Source organism: Rhinoraja longicauda, chromosome 13, assembly GCF_053455715.1.
Source record: "Rhinoraja longicauda isolate Sanriku21f chromosome 13, sRhiLon1.1, whole genome shotgun sequence".
Lineage (NCBI taxonomy): Eukaryota > Metazoa > Chordata > Chondrichthyes > Rajiformes > Arhynchobatidae > Rhinoraja > Rhinoraja longicauda.
The window spans coordinates 32,354,104-32,379,279 of NC_135965.1; the positions used below are offsets into that span (position 1 = coordinate 32,354,104).

Here is a 25,176-nt window from a genome sequence, read left to right on the forward strand (position 1 = left end):
ACGCTAGGTTTTTGTTCCTAAGAAAAAACTGCGTGTATATTGCAAATACCACTCCACAGTTTCCACACTCCACAGAGCAGGTGTTCTTTAAACACGATGGATACTTAAAATTTGACCTAAAATCTCTAATCGTAATGGTCTTAGAGCACAGAAACATACCCTTCGACTGCCCTCTCTGTCCATCTACACCAATCCCATTTGCCCATGTTAGCTAGCTCTGCAGCCTTCTATCCCTTACCTGTCCAAGTGTCGGTCTAAATGCCTCTTAAATGTAATGATGGCATCTGATTCTACAAACTCCTAAAACGTGTTTGATAAATCAATAATTCTTTGCAAAAGATTTTCCCCTCAGATCTCTTAAAATGTCCTTCCTCACCTTAAACCTAAGCCCTCTTGTTTTTAATACCACTAACACTGGAGCAATATTCTAACTGTTACCCTATTAAAAGGCCATCTTTATTTTAATAAATCTATTATTCACAGCAGGGATTTTCAGTATTTTGATTGAGGATTTATTGCTGTTTTATTACTGAGTTGACATTAAAGGGCCAAATTTCCTTGGGACTTGCCTTTCACCACCACTGTTTATGATGGTTGAGATCCCCTTAGTGACATAGAGTCATAGAGTGATACAGTGTGGAAACAGGTCCTTCGGCCCAACTTGCCCACACTGGCTAACATGTCCCAGTTACACTAGTCCCTCCTGCCAGCATTTAGTCCACATCCGTCCAAACCTGTCCTATCCATGTACCTGTTTAACTGCCTCTTGAATGTTGGGATAGTCTCTGCCTCAACTACCTCCTCTGGCAGTTTGTTCCATTCATCCACCACCCTTTGTGTGAAAAGGTTAAAACCTCAGATTTCTATTAAATAATTTCCCCTTCACTTTAAACCTATGTCGTCTGGTCCTCGATTCACCTACACTTGACAAAAGACTGTGCATCTGCCCGATCTATTCCTCTCATGATCTTGTACACCACTATAAGATCACCTCCTGCACTCCAAGGAATAGAGTCACAGCCTGTTCACCCTCTGCCTATAGCTCAGCCCCTCTAGTCCTGGCAACATCCTCGTAAATCTTCTCTGTACCTTTCCAGCTTGACAACATACTTCCTATAACCTGGTGCCCATAACTGAGCACAATACTCAAAATGTGGCCTCACCAACATCTTACCCAACTGCAACATGACCTCCCAACCTCTGTACTCAATACTCTAGCTGATGAAGGCCAATGTGCCAAACGCCTTTTTGACCACCTGATCTACCTGTGACTCCACCTTCAGGGAGCTATGCACCTGCACTCCTAGATTCCTCTACTCTGAAACACTACCCAGAAACCTACCATTCACTGGTTAGGTCTTGCTCATGTTAGACTGCCCAAAATGCAACACCTCATATCTTTCTGCATTAAATTCCATCAACCAATCCTCAGCCCACTTGACGAATTGATCAAGATACTGCTGCAATTTTTCGCAACCATCTGCACTATCTGCAAAACCACCCACTTTTGTATCATCTGCAAACTTGCTAATCTTGCCGTGCATGTTCTCTACCAAATTGTTGATATTGTCGAGGGTCTGAATGAATTCGTCTGATTATTGGGTGATATAGCAAAAGATCTGACATGCCATTGTCCATTTGAGGAGTTTATCCACTGGAAAGGACTGCTCCATTTATATTATGGCAGAAATGATATTGTGAATACAATAAATTCAATATATACTAATTTCCACCCAGCACCTGGGTGGAGATTGATGGAGCTAATAACCAAGCTGGTGCGTATGATATGTTTATATTTACAGGGTGAAGATCTTTCATTCCGCAGCAGTCAAATGGTCCACCGTGGTGATTTAATCCTGATTTCCGAGCGAGGTGGCAGGGCAAAGAATTTTGTGACTATCCTCTTTGACCATCAGATGATTTTATGCAAAAAGGTAAAATCACAGCTAAAAAAATCTAAAAATCACATTTTCAATAGCTGTCTACAAGTTAAGCTTTTGCCTGCTAGCTGGGAATGTTAATAATATCCAAAATGTAAATGGTGATTTAACCTTTCTCTTACTTTCTCGGTTCATATGTACCGAGGTACAGTGTAAAGGTTTGTTTTGCACGCAATCCAAATGGGTCAGGTATATTATACAAACATAAATAAATCATCAAACTCAAGGGCAACAGATAGATCAATGGGGAAGATAGTAGGTCAGGTCTGTGTGATGAACTAGGCGATATTGGAATGGAATGGAAAGCGGAATGGAATGGAATACTTTATTGTCATATGTGACAAGTCAGTGAAATTCTTTGCTTACATTCACAAGGTATGCAATAGTCACCACATAAAGGGCGCTGACAAAGTTACAAAGTATCCCGTGCCGGGTCCTCCTTTGTTCTCTTCCCCACACCCCCACCACCCTTCACAGTGGTCCCCTCACACCAGGTCCTCCTTTGTTCCTCCTCCGACCCCCCCCCCCCCCCCCATCTGCAATTCTCTACAATCTCTTGTGGTCTTGCACAAAGCTCTTCCAAAACTAAGCTGTGTATGCTTTCTATGATTCATTAAATATGAAATTTTGTGAAAGTCATTGAAGACGCCCAAGAAGTCGAGGTGGTGTGCCTTCTTGGCTGTCGCATCAACGTGATTGGTCCATGACATATCATTTGCAATATTAATGCCAAGGAACTTGAAGCTCTCTACCATTTTCACTTCGACACCATTGATATTGTTTTGAGCATGTGTGCTCCACCATGGTTTTTAAAGTTGATAACTAGCTCCTTTGTCTTGCTGACATTGAAAGAGAGGCCGTTATAATGTGCAAGAGTTGCCACAATCTATGGATATCCATATCATTGCTTTAGGCCTCCAGCTTGGTCCGGAATTCCCTCTCGGCATCCCTAAAGGCGCTGCGAAAGTCATGGTTAGATTTCTTGTATTACTTGGGAACGGTTGACTTAAATGCTACAGACTGGAACTTCACTTGGCAATGAACCTTGCGGATCATCGATGGTTTTCATTTGAGGAACACATATATCATCTTTTCAGAATGCAGTCCTCAACACACTTACTGATGAAGTCAATATCGGCAGATGCATATTCATCTGGGCTAGCCACAGAGTCCTTGTATATATGGACCAGTGCTTGCATTAGAACATTTATCTTCATCCTTACACTGAACATAAACGTTGGATTTTCTTCACACTAAGTGTCCATGTTTGGGGTTATCCACATTACTTCACCTTCCCTGACTCTCTCTCTCTCTGCCTCTTTGACACTTCAGCTTCTGGTCCTCCTATTGCTTTAGTCTGATGGACTCAGTATTCCCTCAGTGCACACTCTAGCAATTCATCTCACCCATGTAGTGACCACAACCTGCTCGTAGTAGCCTCCTCGCCAACCACCATCCCCTCTCAATGTAATGAGCTCTTTCAACAATTTCCCCATCTGCTTCAAGCCAACAATTTCACCTCCTACTCACTGGATCCACAACTATTTTTGTTCTATATAAGGGCAGCACAATGGCACAGCTCATTGAACTGCAATTAGCTGGGTTCAATCATGATCCATCTTTGAACACGATATGTGCGAAGTTTACACATTGAGATTCCAAAGATGTGTGGATTGGTAGGTTAATTAGCTGCTGCAAATTTCCTTTGGGAGATTTCATGGTATCACAAAATGCAGGGGCAACTCAGCGGGTCAGTCAGCATCTCTGGAGAGAAGGAATCGGTGACATTTTGGGTCGAGACCCTTCTTCGGACTGATGTCAGGGGAGGCGGGACAAAGAAAGGATATAGGTGGAGACAGGAAGACAGTGGGAGAACTGGAAAGGGGGAGGGGAAGAGAGGGACAGAGGAAATATCTAAAGTTAGAGAAGTCAATGTTCATACTGCTGGGCTGTAAGCTGCCCAAGCGAAATATGATGAGCTGTTCCTCCAATTCATGGTGGGTCTCACTATGACACTGGAGGAGGCCCATGACAAAAAGGTCAGACTGGGAGTGGGAGGGGGAGTTGAAGTGCTGAGCCACCGGGAGATCAGGTTAGTTAAGGTGGACTGAGCGAAGGTGTTGAGCGAAATGATCGCCGAGCCTGCGTTTGGTCTCGCCGATGTAGAGAAATTGACATCTGGAACAGCGGATACAATAGATGAGGTTGGAGGAGGTGCAGGTGAACCTCTGCCTCACCTGGAAAGACTGTTTGGGTCTTTGAATGTAGTTGAGGGGGGAGGTAAAGGGACAGGTGTTGCATCTCCTGTGGTTGCAGGGCAAAGTGCCTGGGGAGGGGGTGGTTTGGGTGGCAAGGGACGAGTGGACCAGGGAGTTACGGAGGGAACGGTCTCTGTGGAAAGCAGAAAGGGGTGGAGATGGGAAGATGTGGCCAGTAGTGGGATCCCGTTCGAGGTGACGGAAATGTTGGAGGATAATTTGTTGGTTACCTTGGCTGATGGGGTGGAAGGTGAGGACAAGGGGGACTCTGTCCTTGTTACGAATGGGGGGAGAGGGAGCAAGAGCAGAGCTGCGGGATATAGAGGAGGCCCTAGTGAGAGCCTCATCTGTAATGGAGGAGGGGAAGCCCCGTTTCCTAAAGAATGAGGACATCTCTAATGCCCTAGTGTGAAACACCTCATCCTGGGCTCATATGCGGCGTAGACGGAGGAATTGGGAGTAAGGAATAGACTTTTTGCAGGCGACGGGGTGGGAAGAAGTGTAGTCCAGATAGCTGTGGGAGTCCGTGGTTTTGTAGTAGATGTCAGTCACTAGTCTGTCTCCTGTGATGGAGATGGTGAGATCCAGAAATGGTAGGGAGATGTCGGAGATGGTCCAAGTATTTTTAAGAGCGGGATGGAAATTAGTGGTGAAATGTATGAAGACAATGAGTTCTGCATGGGTACAAGAGGTAGCACCAATGCAGTTGTCAATGTAGCAGAGGTAGAGTTCAGGGATGGGGCCAGTGTACATCTGGAACAGGGATTGTTTGACGTACCCGACAAAGAGGCAGGCATAGCTAGGGCCCATGCGAGTGCCCATAGCTACGCCTCGGGTTTGGAGGAAGTGGGAGGAGTCAAAGGAGTTGTTGTTGAGGGTGAGAACCAGCTCTGCTAGGCGGAAGAGAGTGTTAGTAGATGGGGATTGGCTGGTTCTATGGTCGAGGAAGAAACGGAGGGCTTCAAGACCATCCATGTGGGGGATGGAAGTGTAGAGTGACTGGACATCCATGGTAAAGATGAGGGAGTGGGGGCCTGGAAACCGGAAGTTATTAAGGAGATGGAGAGCGTGTGAGGTGTCTTGGACGTAGGTGGGGAGGGATTTGACCAGGGGGGATAGGATGGAGTCGAGGTAGTTGGAAATTAATTTGGTTCGGTTCCTTTGGGAGATTGGTTGATGCAGCAGAGAGTTGATGAGAGTATGAAGAGAATAAAAAATGATTTAAGGGTGAAAGCCATGGTAACAGTAAAAGGAATCCTGGATGTCAAGGGGCATCAATGGATGGATAACAAAAAAGATAAAGAGAGCATCTGGTATGTATGGATAACTAAAGATAGAGAAGGCCCATTAAGGGCATTACAAGTGTAGGGAGATGCTTAAAAAGGAAATTAGGAAGGCAAAGAGAAGTTACAAAATTTACACTGGCTGTCAGGATTAAGGCAAATTTGAAGACATTTTTGTAAGTGTATTACGGACAAAACAATAATCTGTGAAAGAGTAGGGCCCAATGTCGACAGCAGGAACAATATGTCCTTGCAGCCAGAAAGTATATGTGAGGTCATAAATAAAAACATTTTATCGGTATTCACAAAAGAAACGCGACTTGGAATTGGAGAATTCAGTGAAAGGGAAGGTGGTTATTGTGCAAATTTCCATTATTATAGTGGACGTATTTGATGCCTATGTGTCTACACAAGCATTTGGATCACCTAGGCATAGGAGGCAATAGGATAAGTGCTGGATGATGGATGCTAACAGATAAGCATAGACATGGTGGGCTGAATAGCCAGTGTCCATGCTTTTATAACGAATAGAAACATAGAAACATAGAAACATAGAAACATAGAAAATAGGTGCAGGAGTAGGCCATTCGGCCCTTCGAGCCTGCACTGCCATTCAATATGATCATGGCTGATCATCCAGCTCAGTAACCTGTACCTGCCTTCTCTCCATATCCCCTGATCCCTTTAGCAAAAAGGGCCAAATCTAACTCCCTCTTAAATATAGCCAATGAACTGGCCTCAACTACCTTCTGTGGCAGAGAATTCCACAGACTCACCACTCTGTGTGAAGAAATGTTTTCTCATCTCGGTCCTAAAAGACTTCCCCCTTATCCTTAAGCTGTGACCCCTGGTTCTGGACTCCCCCAACATCGGGAACAATCTTCCTGCATCTAGCCTCTCCAACCCCTTAAGAATTTTATATGTTTCTATAAGATCCCCCCTCAGTCTTCTAAATTCCAGCGAGTACAAGCCTAGTCTATCCAGTCAATGGGTCAGTGTTGGTGATTAGCATGGATTCAGTCAGCAGAATGGCCTGTTTCCACATTATATCTCTCTGAGTCAATGGATAAGTGCTCCAATGCCAAACTAACTCTTTTGAAGATAACACAATTTAACACAATTTAATTCCAAACTTTTAATCTAGTTTCCACCACATTTGTGGCATTGGACAATCTTCTTTACTATCATGAACAACATTTGTTGCTCCTTAGACCTTTCCTGCCTTTGAAACTAATATTCAATCCTCCTCTCCTGCTTCTCCTTCATATTTTGAGTCTGTAAGTTTGACAGCTGATCTTACATGACATTTTTTATTACCATATTAAAAATATTCACTAAAAAATTTCTGCGTTATCGTTCTTGATGCACACCTGCATTGTATGACTTAAAATTGCACTCCTACCCTTGTCTTTCCATTAATTCAATGGCTGCAAAACCTTGGGCTGCCTGTGCATGATTTTTCAGCTATAGACTGACAGCAATATAAGTGGAAAGCTACTTCAAACAGCACACTGACTCACCCTTGATGATATGCCCGGATTTGCCTTGGTTCTGCCCTCTTCATCATTTACACATTACCCAACGGTCTATATATGAAACCCAAGTAAGTTATAATAGTCCAGCTGCCAGCTTGACGTTAAGGTTTGTAGCAAACAGAACTTCAATTTAGCACGAGGGACATACGCTGTATTTTTTTTCATTTTGAGGCATTCTTTCTGGCCATTGTGTCTGCTATTTCTCAATATATCAGCATTTCTGTTTGCTATTTTCTATGAAAGTTATAAACCTACAAACCAAAGCAATTAGGAGATTTTTTTTTGCGTCTAACAATTTGAATTGGATTCTTTCATCTTTTTGACCTCTCTTTAATTGTCTCAATGTATAAGATCTGTAAAATCTCCAAGGTTGCAGTGCAATGGTCGGCCTATCTGTGCAATCACTCATTGTTTCTCCCATTTTGTGATGCTGCCTGTGAAATTTATAACTCTCTATCTCAAACATTTATGGGTTAAAATGTTGTCTCTGTATTATCTTTTTAGCTCTCTGCAGAGATATTAAGCTGGCAGGTAAATGATATGCTCCAGAAGTTGATCTATGAACTAAATTGCTCTTTTAAATTCCCTTGATTCAACATTTAATTATTGGACATTCTCAGTACATCTTCCACCTCATGATGAAAAGATATCACCATTCCTTCCAGGCATGATGTGAATGAATCACACACTTTGTCATACACTCTGGGGAGTCTCCTATGCTTAGTCAAATAGTTTTTTCTTGTCCTGGACTCTAGTCTCCAGTGAGTTGGCATTTTACTGCTTCACCTTTGTATTGCATACTAACACTGCCTGCGTAGCTATATTTCTTAACTTTGAAAGCAGTTAGTGCAGATTGAAGAATTATAGCAGCTGCGATGTATGATCGTTGCAGCCCCGCAGTTCTCCTCTCCCGCTCTCTGTCTCCCTCTGCTTCTCCCACTCTCTCTCTCTCTCTCTCTCTCTCTCTCTCTCTGAGCTGAGTTGCTGTCGCCTGAGTTATGTGCAACCCACTGAGCCTGCATTAAGTAGTTTTCAGAGATTTCCTCCCTTTTCTGCAACTTTCATTTGGCAGTCGCAGAATCTTTCTAGAGCTCCATGATGCAAACTCTCCAGGAGGTGCAATGATAGCTGCTTTCTATTATTGTCCCTTGTGGTGCTGATCTTGTTGCCATTTTGGAAACTCTTGGGACCACGTTTTTAGCACACCAAGAGCTTCTAAAAAAGAATGTTCTTTATTAAGGACTAACAACAAGGCACCCAAGTAGTTGCTGCTTGCATCATGTGTACACACAATCACATAATTTTCTTTTACATTAATGACTTATTTATATATTGAGCATTAATGCACCACGTTTGCTACTTGTCAACCCAATTATGGATATTGTTCATAATTTGTGTGGGTCTGAGCTAATATTACAGATGGATGATTGATACAGATCAACAAATTAAGCTACCTGAAACCATCAAATTCTATATTGAACCAAAACACTGCAATGAGCCCAAATAGAAAATGAGTTTTTACACATTGACCCTGTTTCTTTTGCCACATTTTTCTACGTTTTGTTGATGCCGAGTATAATGGTCCCTAAGAGACAGTACTCAAGCTGTACCTTCTGGCTTGAACTTCAGCACAAATAAATGCAGTGAATACCAATTGTTGCTATCTTAGTTGGATATTGATATAATAGCTTAATAATTAAAACTGATAATAGGATTAACAGTTGCACTTTGGCATACTTGACAGGACCTGATACGTCGACAAATACTTTACTACAAAGAACGAATCTACACAGAAACCGGCATGATGGAAGATTTGGTTGATGGGCTCGACGAGGAATTTAACACTAAAGTCAAATATGCTTTCAAACTTAGAAGCAAGCATTTCGAAGACCGTTGTAGACTTTTCTTTGCAAAGAGTCTTGCAGACAAACAATTATGGCTTCGTTCCTTTCAAGAGGAGAGAAATATTGCTGAAGGCGATAAATTCGGTAAGACAAATGTATTCGTAGGCAGGTTAGAATGGCTGGGGAAACAAGGTCCCATATTTAAAGTATTTCCAAGTCCCTACCCTCGCGAAATATTGAAAGTGTCCTTGTGGTATGGATTAAAATAACAATGGAGAAAAGGTCCATTTTAAAGCTTTGAATAGTTGATTCAATAAGATTACTTATCCAAAATATTAGCTGGCATTGAGAGGATCCACAGATAACTAGGCAACAGTTTAGATGATAGTTATGCTTTACTTAACCCTTGACTTTTTCGGTTTTAAATTTAGTTCTGTTTAAGCTAATTTCATATTTCATTCGTTTTCAGTAATAATTGGGTTTTTAGTTTTGTAAATAAACCACTCAAACAATATATCAACTACGAGTCTCTGTAAACAAAATGGGAAATAATAACAATGATAGAAGACATTGGACTTCAGCTTCATTATATCTTCAACAAAACATTCCACTCCTTTAGGGCGGTGCAATGGTAGAGTTGCTGCCTTGCAGGGCCAGAGACCGGCGTTCGATCCTGCCTATGGGTGCTGTCCGTACAGAGTTTGTACGTTCGCCCTGAGATGGTATGGGTTATCGCCAGGTGCTCCGGTTTCCTCCTACATTCCAAAGATGTACAGGTTTGTAGGTTAATTGGCTATGTTAATTGTAAATTGTCCCTAGTATGTAGGATAGCGCTCCTATACAGGGTTATCGCTGGTCAACAGGTGTCGGTAGGACAAAGGGCCTGTTTCCACACTGTATCTCTAAAGTCTATAGCCTAAAATCCATGGCAGCATCACAAGCAGTTTTGTTTCTCAACTCTTTTCTTCATGTGTTGATCAAAGCACCCCACAAATGAATAGGATCGGTTGGTCGCCATTTCAATATTTGGACTTACTTAAGACCAATTCTTAAAACAATGAATTCGAACGTATATTCTACATAGTTGACATTTATCAATGAGCTTTTTTTCAATAATAAGGAAATAGTTGATTTTGCGTTTGAGAATTTTTGGGGACTTTTCTTTGGACTGAAAATAATCAAGCCCTCATTATGTGACATGTTGGGCTTCAGGAACACAATGGATTCCAGGCAGAGGACAAGGTATTAAAAGCTAAAGGGAAACCATAGAAATACCTGAAAATATGCCCCCAAACGTTGCTGCTCAGGGAATCCATGGATTGGCATTCTTACACTTATAATGTGCAGTTCATTTTGCATTTAAATGTTATGAGCCTTGAGTCATTGGCACAATTAAACACAGGAAATTTTATTTTAATGGCAATGTTGCGTACGATTGCTAACATTAAACTAAAAACAAAAGTATCATAAAATGGTTCTTTCAATAAATTCCAGCTTCACATAATGAGACTGAAATGGAGCAGTTTGTATCGGAGAAGCCATCTCTGACAGACAGAGATTGTCATAGAGTCATATAAGCACAGGAACAGGTCCTTTGGCTCGAAGATAGACGCAAAAAGCTGGATTAATTCAGCGGGTCAGGCAGCATCTCTGGAGAAAAGGAGTAGATGACGCTTCGGGTCGAGACCCTTCTTCAAACTGAGTGGCAGAGTAAACGGAAACGAGAGATATAGACGGTGATATAGAAAGATAGAGAACAAATGAATGAAAGATATGCAAAAAAGGAACGATGATCAAGGAAACAACCCATTGTTGGCTGTGGGCTTGGTGATAACGAATTATACAGATAGTGAAATTCACCAAGATGACAGAGAAACTAGAGTGTGGAGAGGGGTGGTGAGAGACTGGATGTAAGGGTTTCTTGAAGTTAGAGAAATGAATATTCATACCATTGAGTTGTAAGCTGCCCAAGCAAAATATGAGTTGCTGTTCTTCCAATTTGTGTTTGGCCTCACTCTGACAATGGAGGAGGCCCAGGACAGAAAGGTCAGTCCCAGGTCCTTTGGCTCACTGAGTCCATGCTCACCATTACCCATTTACACACCTCCCATTTTGTGCTCCTCACATTCCCATCAACTCTCCCAACAGCCACAGATTCTACCACTCACCAACATACTGGGGGACATTCAGAGTAGCCTAATGCCAATATAATGTAATTTTAAATTTTGGAACCTCCTCAGTCTGGAGGCAACTAAAATTAGCAGAAATCCCCAAAAATTAGCAGTTTGAGGTTGGCCTTCTCTGATATAATGTTTTCAAAACCAACACAAAGAAAGCAGAAATTGTAGAAATTCTATTTGCACTGAATATAAAAACAATTAGTACATTGCAGTCTTTGTGCTAATTAATCCAATAAGGGCAGAAATTATGCTGACAAATCAAAACACTCAAAATACTTTTAATTAGACAATCAAGACACTTTTGATTAGTTACTTCCAAGTGCTATGCTTGGAAAATTGCAACTTTCAAAATTATTCAATAGAAAATAGTTTCAACCCATGTTTTGCTTTGGTCTTTGACTTTTTTTTTTGTGGCTAGAAATTCATGCCCAACTAGAAATGCAAAGCATTTTCCATTATGGGTGTCAGTACCTTGTACTTTGCTTCCAGAATTCTGCTCTATTGACTTCAGTAGAATACATTTCAGAAGCCGAGCACAGTTTGGTGACACATTAGTGTAGTTAGTACAATCAAACGGGGGATGAGTTTCTTCATAATTTCATAATGCTTGGTTATGGATCCACATATTTTCCTTGCCATTATCCAGCACAACCTGAGAATTGTCAGTCCTCTCTAATGTATTGCCTGCAAATAAGTAATTATTTGTTATGTTGCAAATAAGTAATTATTTTAATGAATTGAGTTGAAATTGCTTAATGTGTAAAGATACAGTAAACCCATTGCCACTTACAAGGTGCACCAGCGAGCCCTTCCTGACCCACTGCAAGGTCCAGTTGATGCGGCTGTTGTTGTGGCTCACGTTGTAGTTCCTGGGGACAGCGCTTTCTTCAGACTGCTGCCACCTACAGGACATACTCGGTCCCCTCACACCAGCTGCTGCTTCTTCCTGTCGGCCGTTGCTTTGTCCACTCCCCGCTCCATCGCCGTCTCTTCCTCCTCCTCCACCTCCGGTTGTTCTCCTCCACTCGGCCGCTCCCTCCCCTACTGCTGCCTCCTCTTTCTCCCCCGGAGTTGCCGACACACTCCACCCTGGGAGAGAGGGAGGCGGAAGCAGAGATGGAGCGGGTAGCAAACAAAGTAACGGCCGACAGGAAGGAATGGCATGAGGTGAGGGGGGAAGGGAGTCCCATGGCGACTGAGCAAGTCTGTCAGTGGCAGCGGCCTGAAGGAAGCGTTGTCCCCAGGGGCTACAACGTGAGCCGCAACAACAGACACGTCAGGCAGCGGGTGAAGAAGGGCTCGCTGGTCTGAAAAAGTGTCCCGACGTCACCTATCCTTGTTCCCCAGAGATGCTGCCTAACCTGCTAAGTTACTCCAGCACTTTGTGTCCTTTTGTGCATTAATGATCGTCTGCAATCTTTGTTTCAAAGATGTGTAATGATAATACCGTACTCAATTATAGTGGACAATTGGCAATAACAGACACCATTACCCCTCTATGATCTGTTATAATGAGGGTTTACTGCATTATGAAGAAGGCAAAAATGATAGTGTCCCAACATTTCGCAGTCCAAAATAATAATATTTGCAATTTTTTTGCAAACATATTTGATGTAGGTTTCATCTATTTTTCTTATAGCGTGTCCAATCACATTATTAAACCTATTGCTTCTGTACCAAAATTCAGACAGATACTACAAAACAGTAGTCAGTAAAATACACAGTTGGACCTAATGATACCATATAAAGTCTGACAAAGTATAGATGGAAATAATTCTCAGTTTATAAACAAGGAAGTCAAAAACATGGTCTTCTAATACTGTCCACTTTAACTGATAGCCAGAGGTTATTTTTGCTCATTCTGTTTGATTTGAGATCTCTAACCATTTTTTCTTCTGTCTCAGACGAAACCAACTATGACTTTCCAGCACTGAACCAATCGACCGTGACGCAGGAACAGTTGTCTTTCTTATCTCAGCCCGGGCGCAGGAAGTCATCCAAGCTGCGCAATTTCAAGGGTAAAATTTTCTCGTAATGGAAATGTAGATGTGCTACTCCTTGGAGCCACTTGAAGATCATTTGCCCTGGCCACGCTCTTGTGCCTCCATGGATAGCCAAATAGGCAACACTTCCACTTGGCAATGGTAAATCTCAGCAGGATGTGGAGGCATGTGTTGTAACCTTTGGTATACTGAGTGTGAGAGACTCACCTGTTCAAAAGAAATTTCTTCAGAGAATATACATTTTTAGTGGGCTCTCTCCATCATTTGTATTTTTACAGCGTCATGCTCAAGGAAATTACTATAAACAAGGTCATTCCAAGACGTCCACTCGCAGTTTTGTTTTCTTTTGTGTTTTAAGTAGAATGCTCTGTAATTTTAATATTGTTAATTCCTGCATATAATTTCATCTGGCAGTACATTTGTGCTGTAATTTTGAAGTAATTTTGCCAATTATTTAGTGAGAATTGTACACAATTAACTCAGCTAGGACTCCTAAATTAAAAGCAGAATGCTTTGTCATCCTGTAAAAGACTACAGTGATGCACAAACCTGCAATTGAAGACTGGAGCGACTAGGCTTGTATACATTGGAATTTAGAAGGATGAGAGGGGATCTTATCGAAACGTATAAGATTATTAAGGGGTTGGACACGTTAGAGGCAGGAACCATGTTCCCAATGTTGGGGGAGTCCAGAACCAGGGGCCACAGTTTTAGAATAAGGGGTAGGCCATTTAGAATGGAGATGAGCAAAAACATTTTCAGTCAGAGAGTTGTGAATCTGTGGAATTCTCTGCCTCAGAAGGCAGTGGAGGCCAATTCTCTGAATGCATTCAAGAGAGAGATAGATAGAGCTCTTAAGGATAGCGGAGTCAGGGGGTATGGGGAGAAGGCAGGAACAGGGTACTGATTGAGAATGATCAGCCATGATCACATTGAATGACGGTGCTGGCTTGAAGGGCCGAAAGGCCTACTCCTGCACCTATTGTCAATTGTCTATTGTCTATCACTAGAAGTCATCAGTGAAAAATGGACTGTCGGGGTCCTTGGATGGAATCGAGGGAGGAGGTGTGGGGACAGGTGTTGCATCTCCTGCGGTTACAGGGGAAGGTTCCTGGGGAGGGGTTGGTTTGGGTGGGAAGGGATGAGTTAACCAGGGAGTTGCGGAAGGAACGGTCTCTGTGGAAAGCGGAAAGGGATGGAGATGAGCAGATATGGCTAGTGGTGGGATCCCTTTGGAGGTCCATAAGAGTACCCAAGCTGCATCTTAGAATTCGGAGAAAGTGGAAGGGGTCGAAGGAAACGTTGTTACACTATACTGGATGGAACTACACTAGACGGAGAAGAGTGTTGGTAGAGGGAAATTGACTGGCTCTGTGGCCAAGGAGGACTTTAAATAGCTAAATAATAAGAGAATTGGCTAACGGTTCAATAGTTCCTCGTTCAATAACCCATCAAAAGCTTGTTGAATGAGTTGTGTGAAATGAAATGGGGAACAAAATGAAAATAAGCGAAAGATAAAAGATCAGGATCGCAGCATAGCAGAGCTTGTATTGGTGTAAACATCAGAAGCAGTCGGGCAGTTGCTGAACTCACCTACTTCACTTTCATTGTTGCAACTTTATTTCAGAATAATAACCTAATCAAGAAATGCCAAACTATGAAGCCAACACCAATTAAATTCCCATACTTGAGCTTCATCCATTCAGATGACTGAATATTTTTTCACCTGGTGATACAGAGATTGCAATGTTCAAAAGGGTAGCTTGAGTGCCCATATTTAAACTCTTGAGAGGATCCATTAAGGGACAGGGGAACGGTATGACCATTCATAATTAAATAGGACTACAGAATACTATAAATGCTCATAGTCGGATCACAGTAACATGTTTTAATACTCAGATATTTTTACAAACACAAAATTGAAGATCTTGTGTTAATGCTGTAATGGACGAGCTATTGGAAAAGGAGTAGTTTAAGTTCCATAAGTCACTCATTACCGAGGATACTATACTTTGATGTTGTTTGTCGTAAAACGGTGAATGGTTTTCAAACAATAGCTTTTATTCTGCCACAGAAGTAATTTAATTTAGATAAACGTAGCATCTATGGGGCAAGCAGACAATTTGCAAAATGTGCTGTCATTCAGCAGACACACTTCACAATAAAAAGTACTTCATTATGTAATGTGAGGCTGGACCGTTTGGTAAATCAGCATTTGTAAGTCCTTGTGTCTGAACTTCATTACATAGTTAATATTTGCGTCTTGATCCAATCCCAATCACATAGCATAAAATGTAAGGACTAGTTTGCACACCTCCAGATTCAGGGACAGTTTCTTCCCTGTTATTATCAGGCACGTGAATCATTCTAACCGTAACCAGAGAGCAGTCCTGAACTGCTATCTATCTCATTAGTGACCCTCAGACTATCCTTGATCGGACTTTGCTGGCTTTACTTGCACTAAACGTTATTACCTTATGTATCTACACACTGTAAATGGCTCGATTATTGTAATCATGTATTATCTTTTCGCTGACTGGATAGCACGCAACAAAAGATTTTCACTGTACTTCAGTACACATGACAATAAACTAAACTGTAATTTCATGGTGGCGTAGCGGTAAAGCGGCTGCCTTACAGCGCCAGTGACCCAGGTTCGATCCTGACTAGGTGTACTGTCTGTATGGAGCTTGTACGTTCTCTCCGTGACCTGCATGGGTTTTCTCTGTAATCTTCAGTTTCCTTCCACACTCCAAAGACGTACAGGTTTGTAGGTTAATTGACTCGGTGTAAATGTAAAGTTATCCCTAATTTGTGTGTCGGGTAGTGTTAATGTGTGGGGATCGCCTGTCGGTGCAGACTCGATGGGCCGAAGGTCCTGTTTCCACACTGTATCTCTAAACTCAACTAAACCAAACTAAACTAATCTAAACTAAACTAAATGGTAACCTTTGTTTTAATTAAGATTTGATTCTAGTGTAGAAACAGATCTTCCAACTGTCCTTCTCTGGATTTACCAATTGGTTAACTGTTAACTGTAACCTGGACTGATCCAGGAACATTGAGGCCCTGAACACGAAGGGACAGAGCCGGCTGTACTTTTTGAGAAGGCTCCGCTCCTTCAACGTCTGCAGTAAAATGTTACAGATGTTCTACTAATCGGTGGCTGTCAGTGCCATCTTCTTCGCTGCCATGTGCTGGGGCAGCAGGGTTAAGGCCGTGGATGCCAATAGGATTAACAAACTCATCAGGAAGGCTGGCTTCGTCCTGGGGGCGGAGTTGGATTCATGGGAGGTGGTATTGGAGGGGAGGATGCTCCTCAACCTGCAGACCATCCTGGACAATACAGCTCAGCCCCACCATGACACACTGGTCAACCTGTAGAGAAGCTTCAGCAACAGACTGGTTGCAGGACAGTGTGCCAAAGGACATCCTTCTTCCCTGTGGCTATCAAACTGTACAACTCCTCCCCCTTCTGTCGTCGTGGGGTAGACTGAGACTGACTAACCCCCCGCCCTCCTCCCCAAACTTTGCACATCCCCAATCCTTTCCACTCATCACTTTAATTTCATGTTTCATGTGTTTTGTGTGTTTATGACTGTTGGCAGATCATTTTCCTTCCTTGGATAAATAAAGTTCTATTGTATTGTATTGTATTGTAATTGCACTTTTGCAAGGACCAGGGAGTTACGGAGGGAACGGTCTCTGTGGAAAGCAGAAAGGGGTGGAGATGGGAAGATGTGGCCAGTAGTGGGATCCCGTTCGAGGTGACGGAAATGTTGGAGGATAATTTGTTGGTTACCTTGGCTGATGGGGTGGAAGGTGAGGACAAGGGGGACTCTGTCCTTGTTACGAATGGGGGGAGAGGGAGCAAGAGCGGAGCTGCGGGATATAGAGGAGGCCCTAGTGAGAGCCTCATCTGTAATGGAGATGGGGAAGCCCCGTTTCCTAAAGAATGAGGACATCTCTAATGCCCTAGTGTGAAACACCTCATCCTGGGCGCAGATGCGGCGTAGACGGAGGAATTGGGAGTAAGGAATAGACTTTTTGCAGGAGACGGGGTGGGAAGAAGTGTAGTCCAGATAGCTGTGGGAGTCCGTGGTTTTGTAGTAGATGTCAGTCACTAGTCTGTCTCCTGTGATGGAGATGGTGAGATCCAGAAATGGTAGGGAGATGTCGGAGATGGTCCAAGTATTTTTAAGAGCGGGATGGAAATTAGTGGTGAAATGTATGAAGACAATGAGTTCTGCATGGGTACAAGAGGTAGCACCAATGCAGTTGTCAATGTAGCAGAGGTAGAGTTCAGGGATGGGGCCAGTGTACATCTGGAACAGGGATTGTTTGATGTGCCCGACAAAGAGGCAGGCATAGCTAGGGCCCATGCGAGTGCCCATAGCTACGCCTCGGGTTTGGTGGAAGTGGGAGGAGTCAAAGGAGTTGTTGTTGAGGGTGAGAACCAGCTCTGCTAGGCGGAAGAGAGTGTTAGTAGATGGGGATTGGCTGGTTCTATGGTCGAGGAAGAAACGGAGGGCTTCAAGACCATCCATGTGGGGGATGGAAGTGTAGAGTGACTGGACATCCATGGTAAAGATGAGGGAGTGGGGGCCTGGAAACCGGAAGTTATTAAGGAGATGGAGAGCGTGTGAGGTGTCTTGGACGTAGGTGGGGAGGGATTTGACTAGGGGGGATAGGATGGAGTCGAGGTAGTTGGAAATTAATTTGGTTCGGTTCCTTTGGGAGATTGGTTGATGCAGCAGAGAGTTGATGAGAGTATGAAGAGAATAAAAAATGATTTAAGGGTGAAAGCCATGGTAACAGTAAAAGGAATCCTGGATGTCAAGGGGCATCAATGGATGGATAACAAAAAAGATAAAGAGAGCATCTGGTATGTATGGATAACTAAAGATAGAGAAGGCCCATTAAGGGCATTACAAGTGTAGGGAGATGCTTAAAAAGGAAATTAGGAAGGCAAAGAGAAGTTACAAAATTTACACTGGCTGTCAGGATTAAGGCAAATTTGAAGACATTTTTGTAAGTGTATTACGGACAAAACAATAAAACGGATATTGATATAATAGCTTAATAATTAAAACTGATAATAGGATTAACAGTTGCACTTTGGCATACTTGACAGGACCTGATACGTCGACACATACTTTACTACAAAGAACGAATCTACACAGAAACCGGCATGATGGAAGATTTGGTTGATGGGCTCGACGAGGAATTTAACACTAAAGTCAAATATGCTTTCAAACTTAGAAGCAAGCATTTCGAAGACCGTTGTAGACTTTTCTTTGCAAAGAGTCTTGCAGACAAACAATTATGGCTTCGTTCCTTTCAAGAGGAGAGAAATATTGCTGAAGGCGATAAATTCGGTAAGACAAATGTATTCGTAGGCAGGTTAGAATGGCTGGGGAAACAAGGTCCCATATTTAAAGTATTTCCAAGTCCCTACCCTCGCGAAATATTGAAAGTGTCCTTGTGGTATGGATTAAAATAACAATGGAGAAAAGGTCCATTTTAAAGCTTTGAATAGTTGATTCAATAAGATTACTTATCCAAAATATTAGCTGGCATTGAGAGGATCCACAGATAACTAGGCAACAGTTTAGATGATAGTTATGCTTTACTTAACCCTCGACTTTTTCGGTTTTAAATTTAGTTCTGTTTAAGCTAATTTCATATTTCATTCGTTTTCAGTAATAATTGGGTGTTTTTAGTTTTGTAAATAAACCACTCAAACAATATATCAACTACGAGTCTCTGTAAACAAAATGGGAAATAATAACAATGATAGAAGACATTGGACTTCAGCTTCATTATATCTTCAACAAAACATTCCACTCCTTTAGGGCGGTGCAATGGTAGAGTTGCTGCCTTGCAGGGCCAGAGACCGGCGTTCGATCCTGCCTATGGGTGCTGTCCGTACAGAGTTTGTACGTTCGCCCTGAGATGGTATGGGTTATCGCCAGGTGCTCCGGTTTCCTCCTACATTCCAAAGATGTACAGGTTTGTAGGTTAATTGGCTATGTTAATTGTAAATTGTCCCTAGTATGTAGGATAGCGCTCCTATACAGGGTTATCGCTGGTCAACAGGTGTCGGTAGGACAAAGGGCCTGTTTCCACACTGTATCTCTAAAGTCTATAGCCTAAAATCCATGGCAGCATCACAAGCAGTTTTGTTTCTCAACTCTTTTCTTCATGTGTTGATCAAAGCACCCCACAAATGAATAGGATCGGTTGGTCGCCATTTCAATATTTGGACTTACTTAAGACCAATTCTTAAAACAATGAATTTGAACGTATATTCTACATAGTTGATATTTATCAATGAGCTTTTTTTCAATAATAAGGAAATAGTTGATTTTGCGTTTGAGAATTTTTGGGGACTTTTCTTTGGACTGAAAATAATCAAGCCCCCATTATGTGACATGTTGGGCTTCAGGAACACAATGGATTCCAGGCAGAGGACAAGGTATTAAAAGCTAAAGGGAAACCATAGAAATACCTGAAAATATGCCCCCAAACGTTGCTGCTCAGGGAATCCATGGATTGGCATTCTTACACTTATAATGTGCAGTTCATTTTGCATTTAAATGTTATGAGCCTTGAGTCATTGGCACAATTAAACACAGGAAATTTTATTTTAATGGCAATGTTGCGTACGATTGCTAACATTAAACTAAAAACAAACGTATCATAAAATGGTTCTTTCAATAAATTCCAGCTTCACATAATGAGACTGAAATGGAGCAGTTTGTATCGGAGAAGCCATCTCTGACAGACAGAGATTGTCATAGAGTCATATAAGCACAGGAACAGGTCCTTTGGCTCGAAGATAGACGCAAAAAGCTGGATTAATTCAGCGGGTCAGGCAGCATCTCTGGAGAAAAGGAGTAGATGACGCTTCGGGTCGAGACCCTTCTTCAAACTGAGTGGCAGAGTAAACGGAAACGAGAGATATAGACGGTGATATAGAAAGATAGAGAACAAATGAATGAAAGATATGCAAAAAAGGAACGATGATCAAGGAAACAACCCATTGTTGGCTGTGGGCTTGGTGATAACGAATTATACAGATAGTGAAATTCACCAAGATGACAGAGAAACTAGAGTGTGGAGAGGGGTGGTGAGAGACTGGATGTAAGGGTTTCTTGAAGTTAGAGAAATGAATATTCATACCATTGAGTTGTAAGCTGCCCAAGCAAAATATGAGTTGCTGTTCTTCCAATTTGTGTTTGGCCTCACTCTGACAATGGAGGAGGCCCAGGACAGAAAGGTCAGTCCCAGGTCCTTTGGCTCACTGAGTCCATGCTCACCATTACCCATTTACACACCTCCCATTTTGTGCTCCTCACATTCCCATCAACTCTCCCAACAGCCACAGATTCTACCACTCACCAACATACTGGGGGACATTCAGAGTAGCCTAATGCCAATATAATGTAATTTTAAATTTTGGAACCTCCTCAGTCTGGAGGCAACTAAAATTAGCAGAAATCCCCAAAAATTAGCAGTTTGAGGTTGGCCTTCTCTGATATAATGTTTTCAAAACCAACACAAAGAAAGCAGAAATTGTAGAAATTCTATTTGCACTGAATATAAAAACAATTAGTACATTGCAGTCTTTGTGCTAATTAATCCAATAAGGGCAGAAATTATGCTGACAAATCAAAACACTCAAAATACTTTTAATTAGACAATCAAGACACTTTTGATTAGTTACTTCCAAGTGCTATGCTTGGAAAATTGCAACTTTCAAAATTATTCAATAGAAAATAGTTTCAACCCATGTTTTGCTTTGGTCTTTGACTTTTTTTTTTGTGGCTAGAAATTCATGCCCAACTAGAAATGCAAAGCATTTTCCATTATGGGTGTCAGTACCTTGTACTTTGCTTCCAGAATTCTGCTCTATTGACTTCAGTAGAATACATTTCAGAAGCCGAGCACAGTTTGGTGACACATTAGTGTAGTTAGTACAATCAAACGGGGGATGAGTTTCTTCATAATTTCATAATGCTTGGTTATGGATCCACATATTTTCCTTGCCATTATCCAGCACAACCTGAGAATTGTCAGTCCTCTCTAATGTATTGCCTGCAAATAAGTAATTATTTGTTATGTTGCAAATAAGTAATTATTTTAATGAATTGAGTTGAAATTGCTTAATGTGTAAAGATACGGTAAACCCATTGCCACTTACAAGGTGCACCAGCGAGCCCTTCCTGACCCACTGCAAGGTCCAGTTGATGCGGCTGTTGTTGTGGCTCACGTTGTAGTTCCTGGGGACAGCGCTTTCTTCAGACTGCTGCCACCTACAGGACATACTCGGTCCCCTCACACCAGCTGCTGCTTCTTCCTGTCGGCCGTTGCTTTGTCCACTCCCCGCTCCATCGCCGTCTCTTCCTCCTCCTCCACCTCCGGTTGTTCTCCTCCACTCGGCCGCTCCCTCCCCTACTGCTGCCTCCTCTTTCTCCCCCGGAGTTGCCGACACACTCCACCCTGGGAGAGGGAGGCGGAAGCAGAGATGGAGCGGGTAGCAAACAAAGTAACGGCCGACAGGAAGGAATGGCATGAGGTGAGGGGGGAAGGGAGTCCCATGGCGACTGAGCAAGTCTGTCAGTGGCAGCGGCCTGAAGGAAGCGTTGTCCCCAGGGGCTACAACGTGAGCCGCAACAACAGACACGTCAGGCAGCGGGTGAAGAAGGGCTCGCTGGTCTGAAAAAGTGTCCCGACGTCACCTATCCTTGTTCCCCAGAGATGCTGCCTAACCTGCTAAGTTACTCCAGCACTTTGTGTCCTTTTGTGCATTAATGATCGTCTGCAATCTTTGTTTCAAAGATGTGTAATGATAATACCGTACTCAATTATAGTGGACAATTGGCAATAACAGACACCATTACCCCTCTATGATCTGTTATAATGAGGGTTTACTGCATTATGAAGAAGGCAAAAATGATAGTGTCCCAACATTTCGCAGTCCAAAATAATAATATTTGCAATTTTTTTGCAAACATATTTGATGTAGGTTTCATCTATTTTTCTTATAGCGTGTCCAATCACATTATTAAACCTATTGCTTCTGTACCAAAATTCAGACAGATACTACAAAACAGTAGTCAGTAAAATACACAGTTGGACCTAATGATACCATATAAAGTCTGACAAAGTATAGATGGAAATAATTCTCAGTTTATAAACAAGGAAGTCAAAAACATGGTCTTCTAATACTGTCCACTTTAACTGATAGCCAGAGGTTATTGTTGCTCATTCTGTTTGATTTGAGATCTCTAACCATTTTTTCTTCTGTCTCAGACGAAACCAACTATGACTTTCCAGCACTGAACCAATCGACCGTGACGCAGGAACAGTTGTCTTTCTTATCTCAGCCCGGGCGCAGGAAGTCATCCAAGCTGCGCAATTTCAAGGGTAAAATTTTCTCGTAATGGAAATGTAGATGTGCTACTCCTTGGAGCCACTTGAAGATCATTTGCCCTGGCCACGCTCTTGTGCCTCCATGGATAGCCAAATAGGCAACACTTCCACTTGGCAATGGTAAATCTTAGCAGGATGTGGAGGCATGTGTTGTAACCTTTGGTATACTGAGTGTGAGAGACTCACCTGTTCAAAAGAAATTTCTTCAGAGAATATACATTTTTAGTGGGCTCTCTCCATCATTTGTATTTTTACAGCGTCATGCTCAAGGAAATTACTATAAACAAGGTCATTCCAAGACGTCCACTCGCAGTTTTGTTTTCTTTTGTGTTTTAAGTAGAATGCTCTGTAATTTTAATATTGTTAATTCCTGCATATAATTTCATCTGGCAGTACATTTGTGCTGTAATTTTGAAGTAATTTTGCCAATTATTTAGTGAGAATTGTACACAATTAACTCAGCTAGGACTCCTAAATTAAAAGCAGAATGCTTTGTCATCCTGTAAAAGACTACAGTGATGCACAAACCTGCAATTGAAGACTGGAGCGACTAGGCTTGTATACATTGGAATTTAGAAGGATGAGAGGGGATCTTATCGAAACGTATAAGATTATTAAGGGGTTGGACACGTTAGAGGCAGGAACCATGTTCCCAATGTTGGGGGAGTCCAGAACCAGGGGCCACAGTTTTAGAATAAGGGGTAGGCCATTTAGAATGGAGATGAGCAAAAACATTTTCAGTCAGAGAGTTGTGAATCTGTGGAATTCTCTGCCTCAGAAGGCAGTGGAGGCCAATTCTCTGAATGCATTCAAGAGAGAGATAGATAGAGCTCTTAAGGATAGCGGAGTCAGGGGGTATGGGGAGAAGGCAGGAACAGGGTACTGATTGAGAATGATCAGCCATGATCACATTGAATGACGGTGCTGGCTTGAAGGGCCGAAAGGCCTACTCCTGCACCTATTGTCAATTGTCTATTGTCTATCACTAGAAGTCATCAGTGAAAAATGGACTGTCGGGGTCCTTGGATGGAATCGAGGGAGGAGGTGTGGGGACAGGTGTTGCATCTCCTGCGGTTACAGGGGAAGGTTCCTGGGGAGGGGTTGGTTTGGGTGGCAAGGGATGAGTTAACCAGGGAGTTGCGGAAGGAACGGTCTCTGTGGAAAGCGGAAAGGGATGGAGATGAGCAGATATGGCTAGTGGTGGGATCCCTTTGGAGGTCCATAAGAGTACCCAAGCTGCATCTTAGAATTCGGAGAAAGTGGAAGGGGTCGAAGAAAACGTTGTTACACTATACTGGATGGAACTACACTAGACGGAGAAGAGTGTTGGTAGAGGGAAATTGACTGGCTCTGTGGCCAAGGAGGACTTTAAATAGCTAAATAATAAGAGAATTGGCTAACGGTTCAATAGTTCCTCGTTCAATAACCCATCAAAAGCTTGTTGAATGAGTTGTGTGAAATGAAATGGGGAACAAAATGAAAATAAGCGAAAGATAAAAGATCAGGATCGCAGCATAGCAGAGCTTGTATTGGTGTAAACATCAGAAGCAGCCGGGCAGTTGCTGAAGTCACCTACTTCACTTTCATTGTTGCAACTTTATTTCAGAATAATAACCTAATCAAGAAATGCCAAACTATGAAGCCAACACCAATTAAATTCCCATACTTGAGCTTCATCCATTCAGATGACTGAATATTTTTTCACCTGGTGATACAGAGATTGCAATGTTCAAAAGGGTAGCTTGAGTGCCCATATTTAAACTCTTGAGAGGATCCATTAAGGGACAGGGGAACGGTATGACCATTCATAATTAAATAGGACTACAGAATACTATAAATGCTCATAGTCGGATCACAGTAACATGTTTTAATACTCAGATATTTTTACAAACACAAAATTGAAGATCTTGTGTTAATGCTGTAATGGACGAGCTATTGGAAAAGGAGTAGTTTAAGTTCCATAAGTCACTCATTACCGAGGATACTATACTTTGATGTTCTTTTGTCATAAAACGGTGAATGGTTTTCAAACAATAGCTTTTATTCTGCCACAGAAGTAATTTAATTTAGATAAACGTAGCATCTATGGGGCAAGCAGACAATTTGCAAAATGTGCTGTAATTCAGCAGACACACTTCACAATAAAAAGTACTTCATTATGTAATGTGAGGCTGGACCGTTTGGTAAATCAGCATTTGTAAGTCCTTGTGTCTGAACTTCATTACATAGTTAATATTTGCGTCTTGATCCAATCCCAATCACATAGCATAAAATGTAAGGACTAGTTTGCACACCTCCAGATTCAGGGACAGTTTCTTCCCTGTTATTATCAGGCACGTGAATCATTCTACCGTAACCAGAGAGCAGTCCTGAACTGCTATCTATCTCATTAGTGACCCTCAGACTATCCTTGATCGGACTTTGCTGGCTTTACTTGCACTAAACGTTATTACCTTATGTATCTACACACTGTAAATGGCTCGATTATTGTAATCATGTATTATCTTTTCGCTGACTGGATAGCACGCAACAAAAGATTTTCACTGTACTTCAGTACACATGACAATAAACTAAACTGTAATTTCATGGTGGCGAAGCGGTAAAGCGGCTGCCTTACAGCGCCAGTGACCCAGGTTCGATCCTGACTAGGTGTACTGTCTGTATGGAGCTTGTACGTTCTCTCCGTGACCTGCAT

At 42.2% G+C, this 25,176-nt stretch overlaps 1 protein-coding gene across 1 annotated transcript in view; it reads left to right on the forward strand.

The window, feature by feature from the left end:
• LOC144599218 (rho guanine nucleotide exchange factor 9-like) overlaps positions 1 to 22,492 on the forward strand; it is a 49,968-nt gene extending 27,476 nt beyond the window's left edge. The window contains exons 7-9 of the mRNA XM_078409975.1: positions 1,803 to 1,934; positions 18,178 to 18,421; positions 22,362 to 22,492. Of these exons, the coding sequence (XP_078266101.1) occupies positions 1,803 to 1,934; positions 18,178 to 18,421; positions 22,362 to 22,492 (507 nt within the window). The remainder of the gene's footprint in view (positions 1 to 1,802; positions 1,935 to 18,177; positions 18,422 to 22,361) is intronic.
• Positions 22,493 to 25,176: the final 2,684 nt, after the last annotated feature.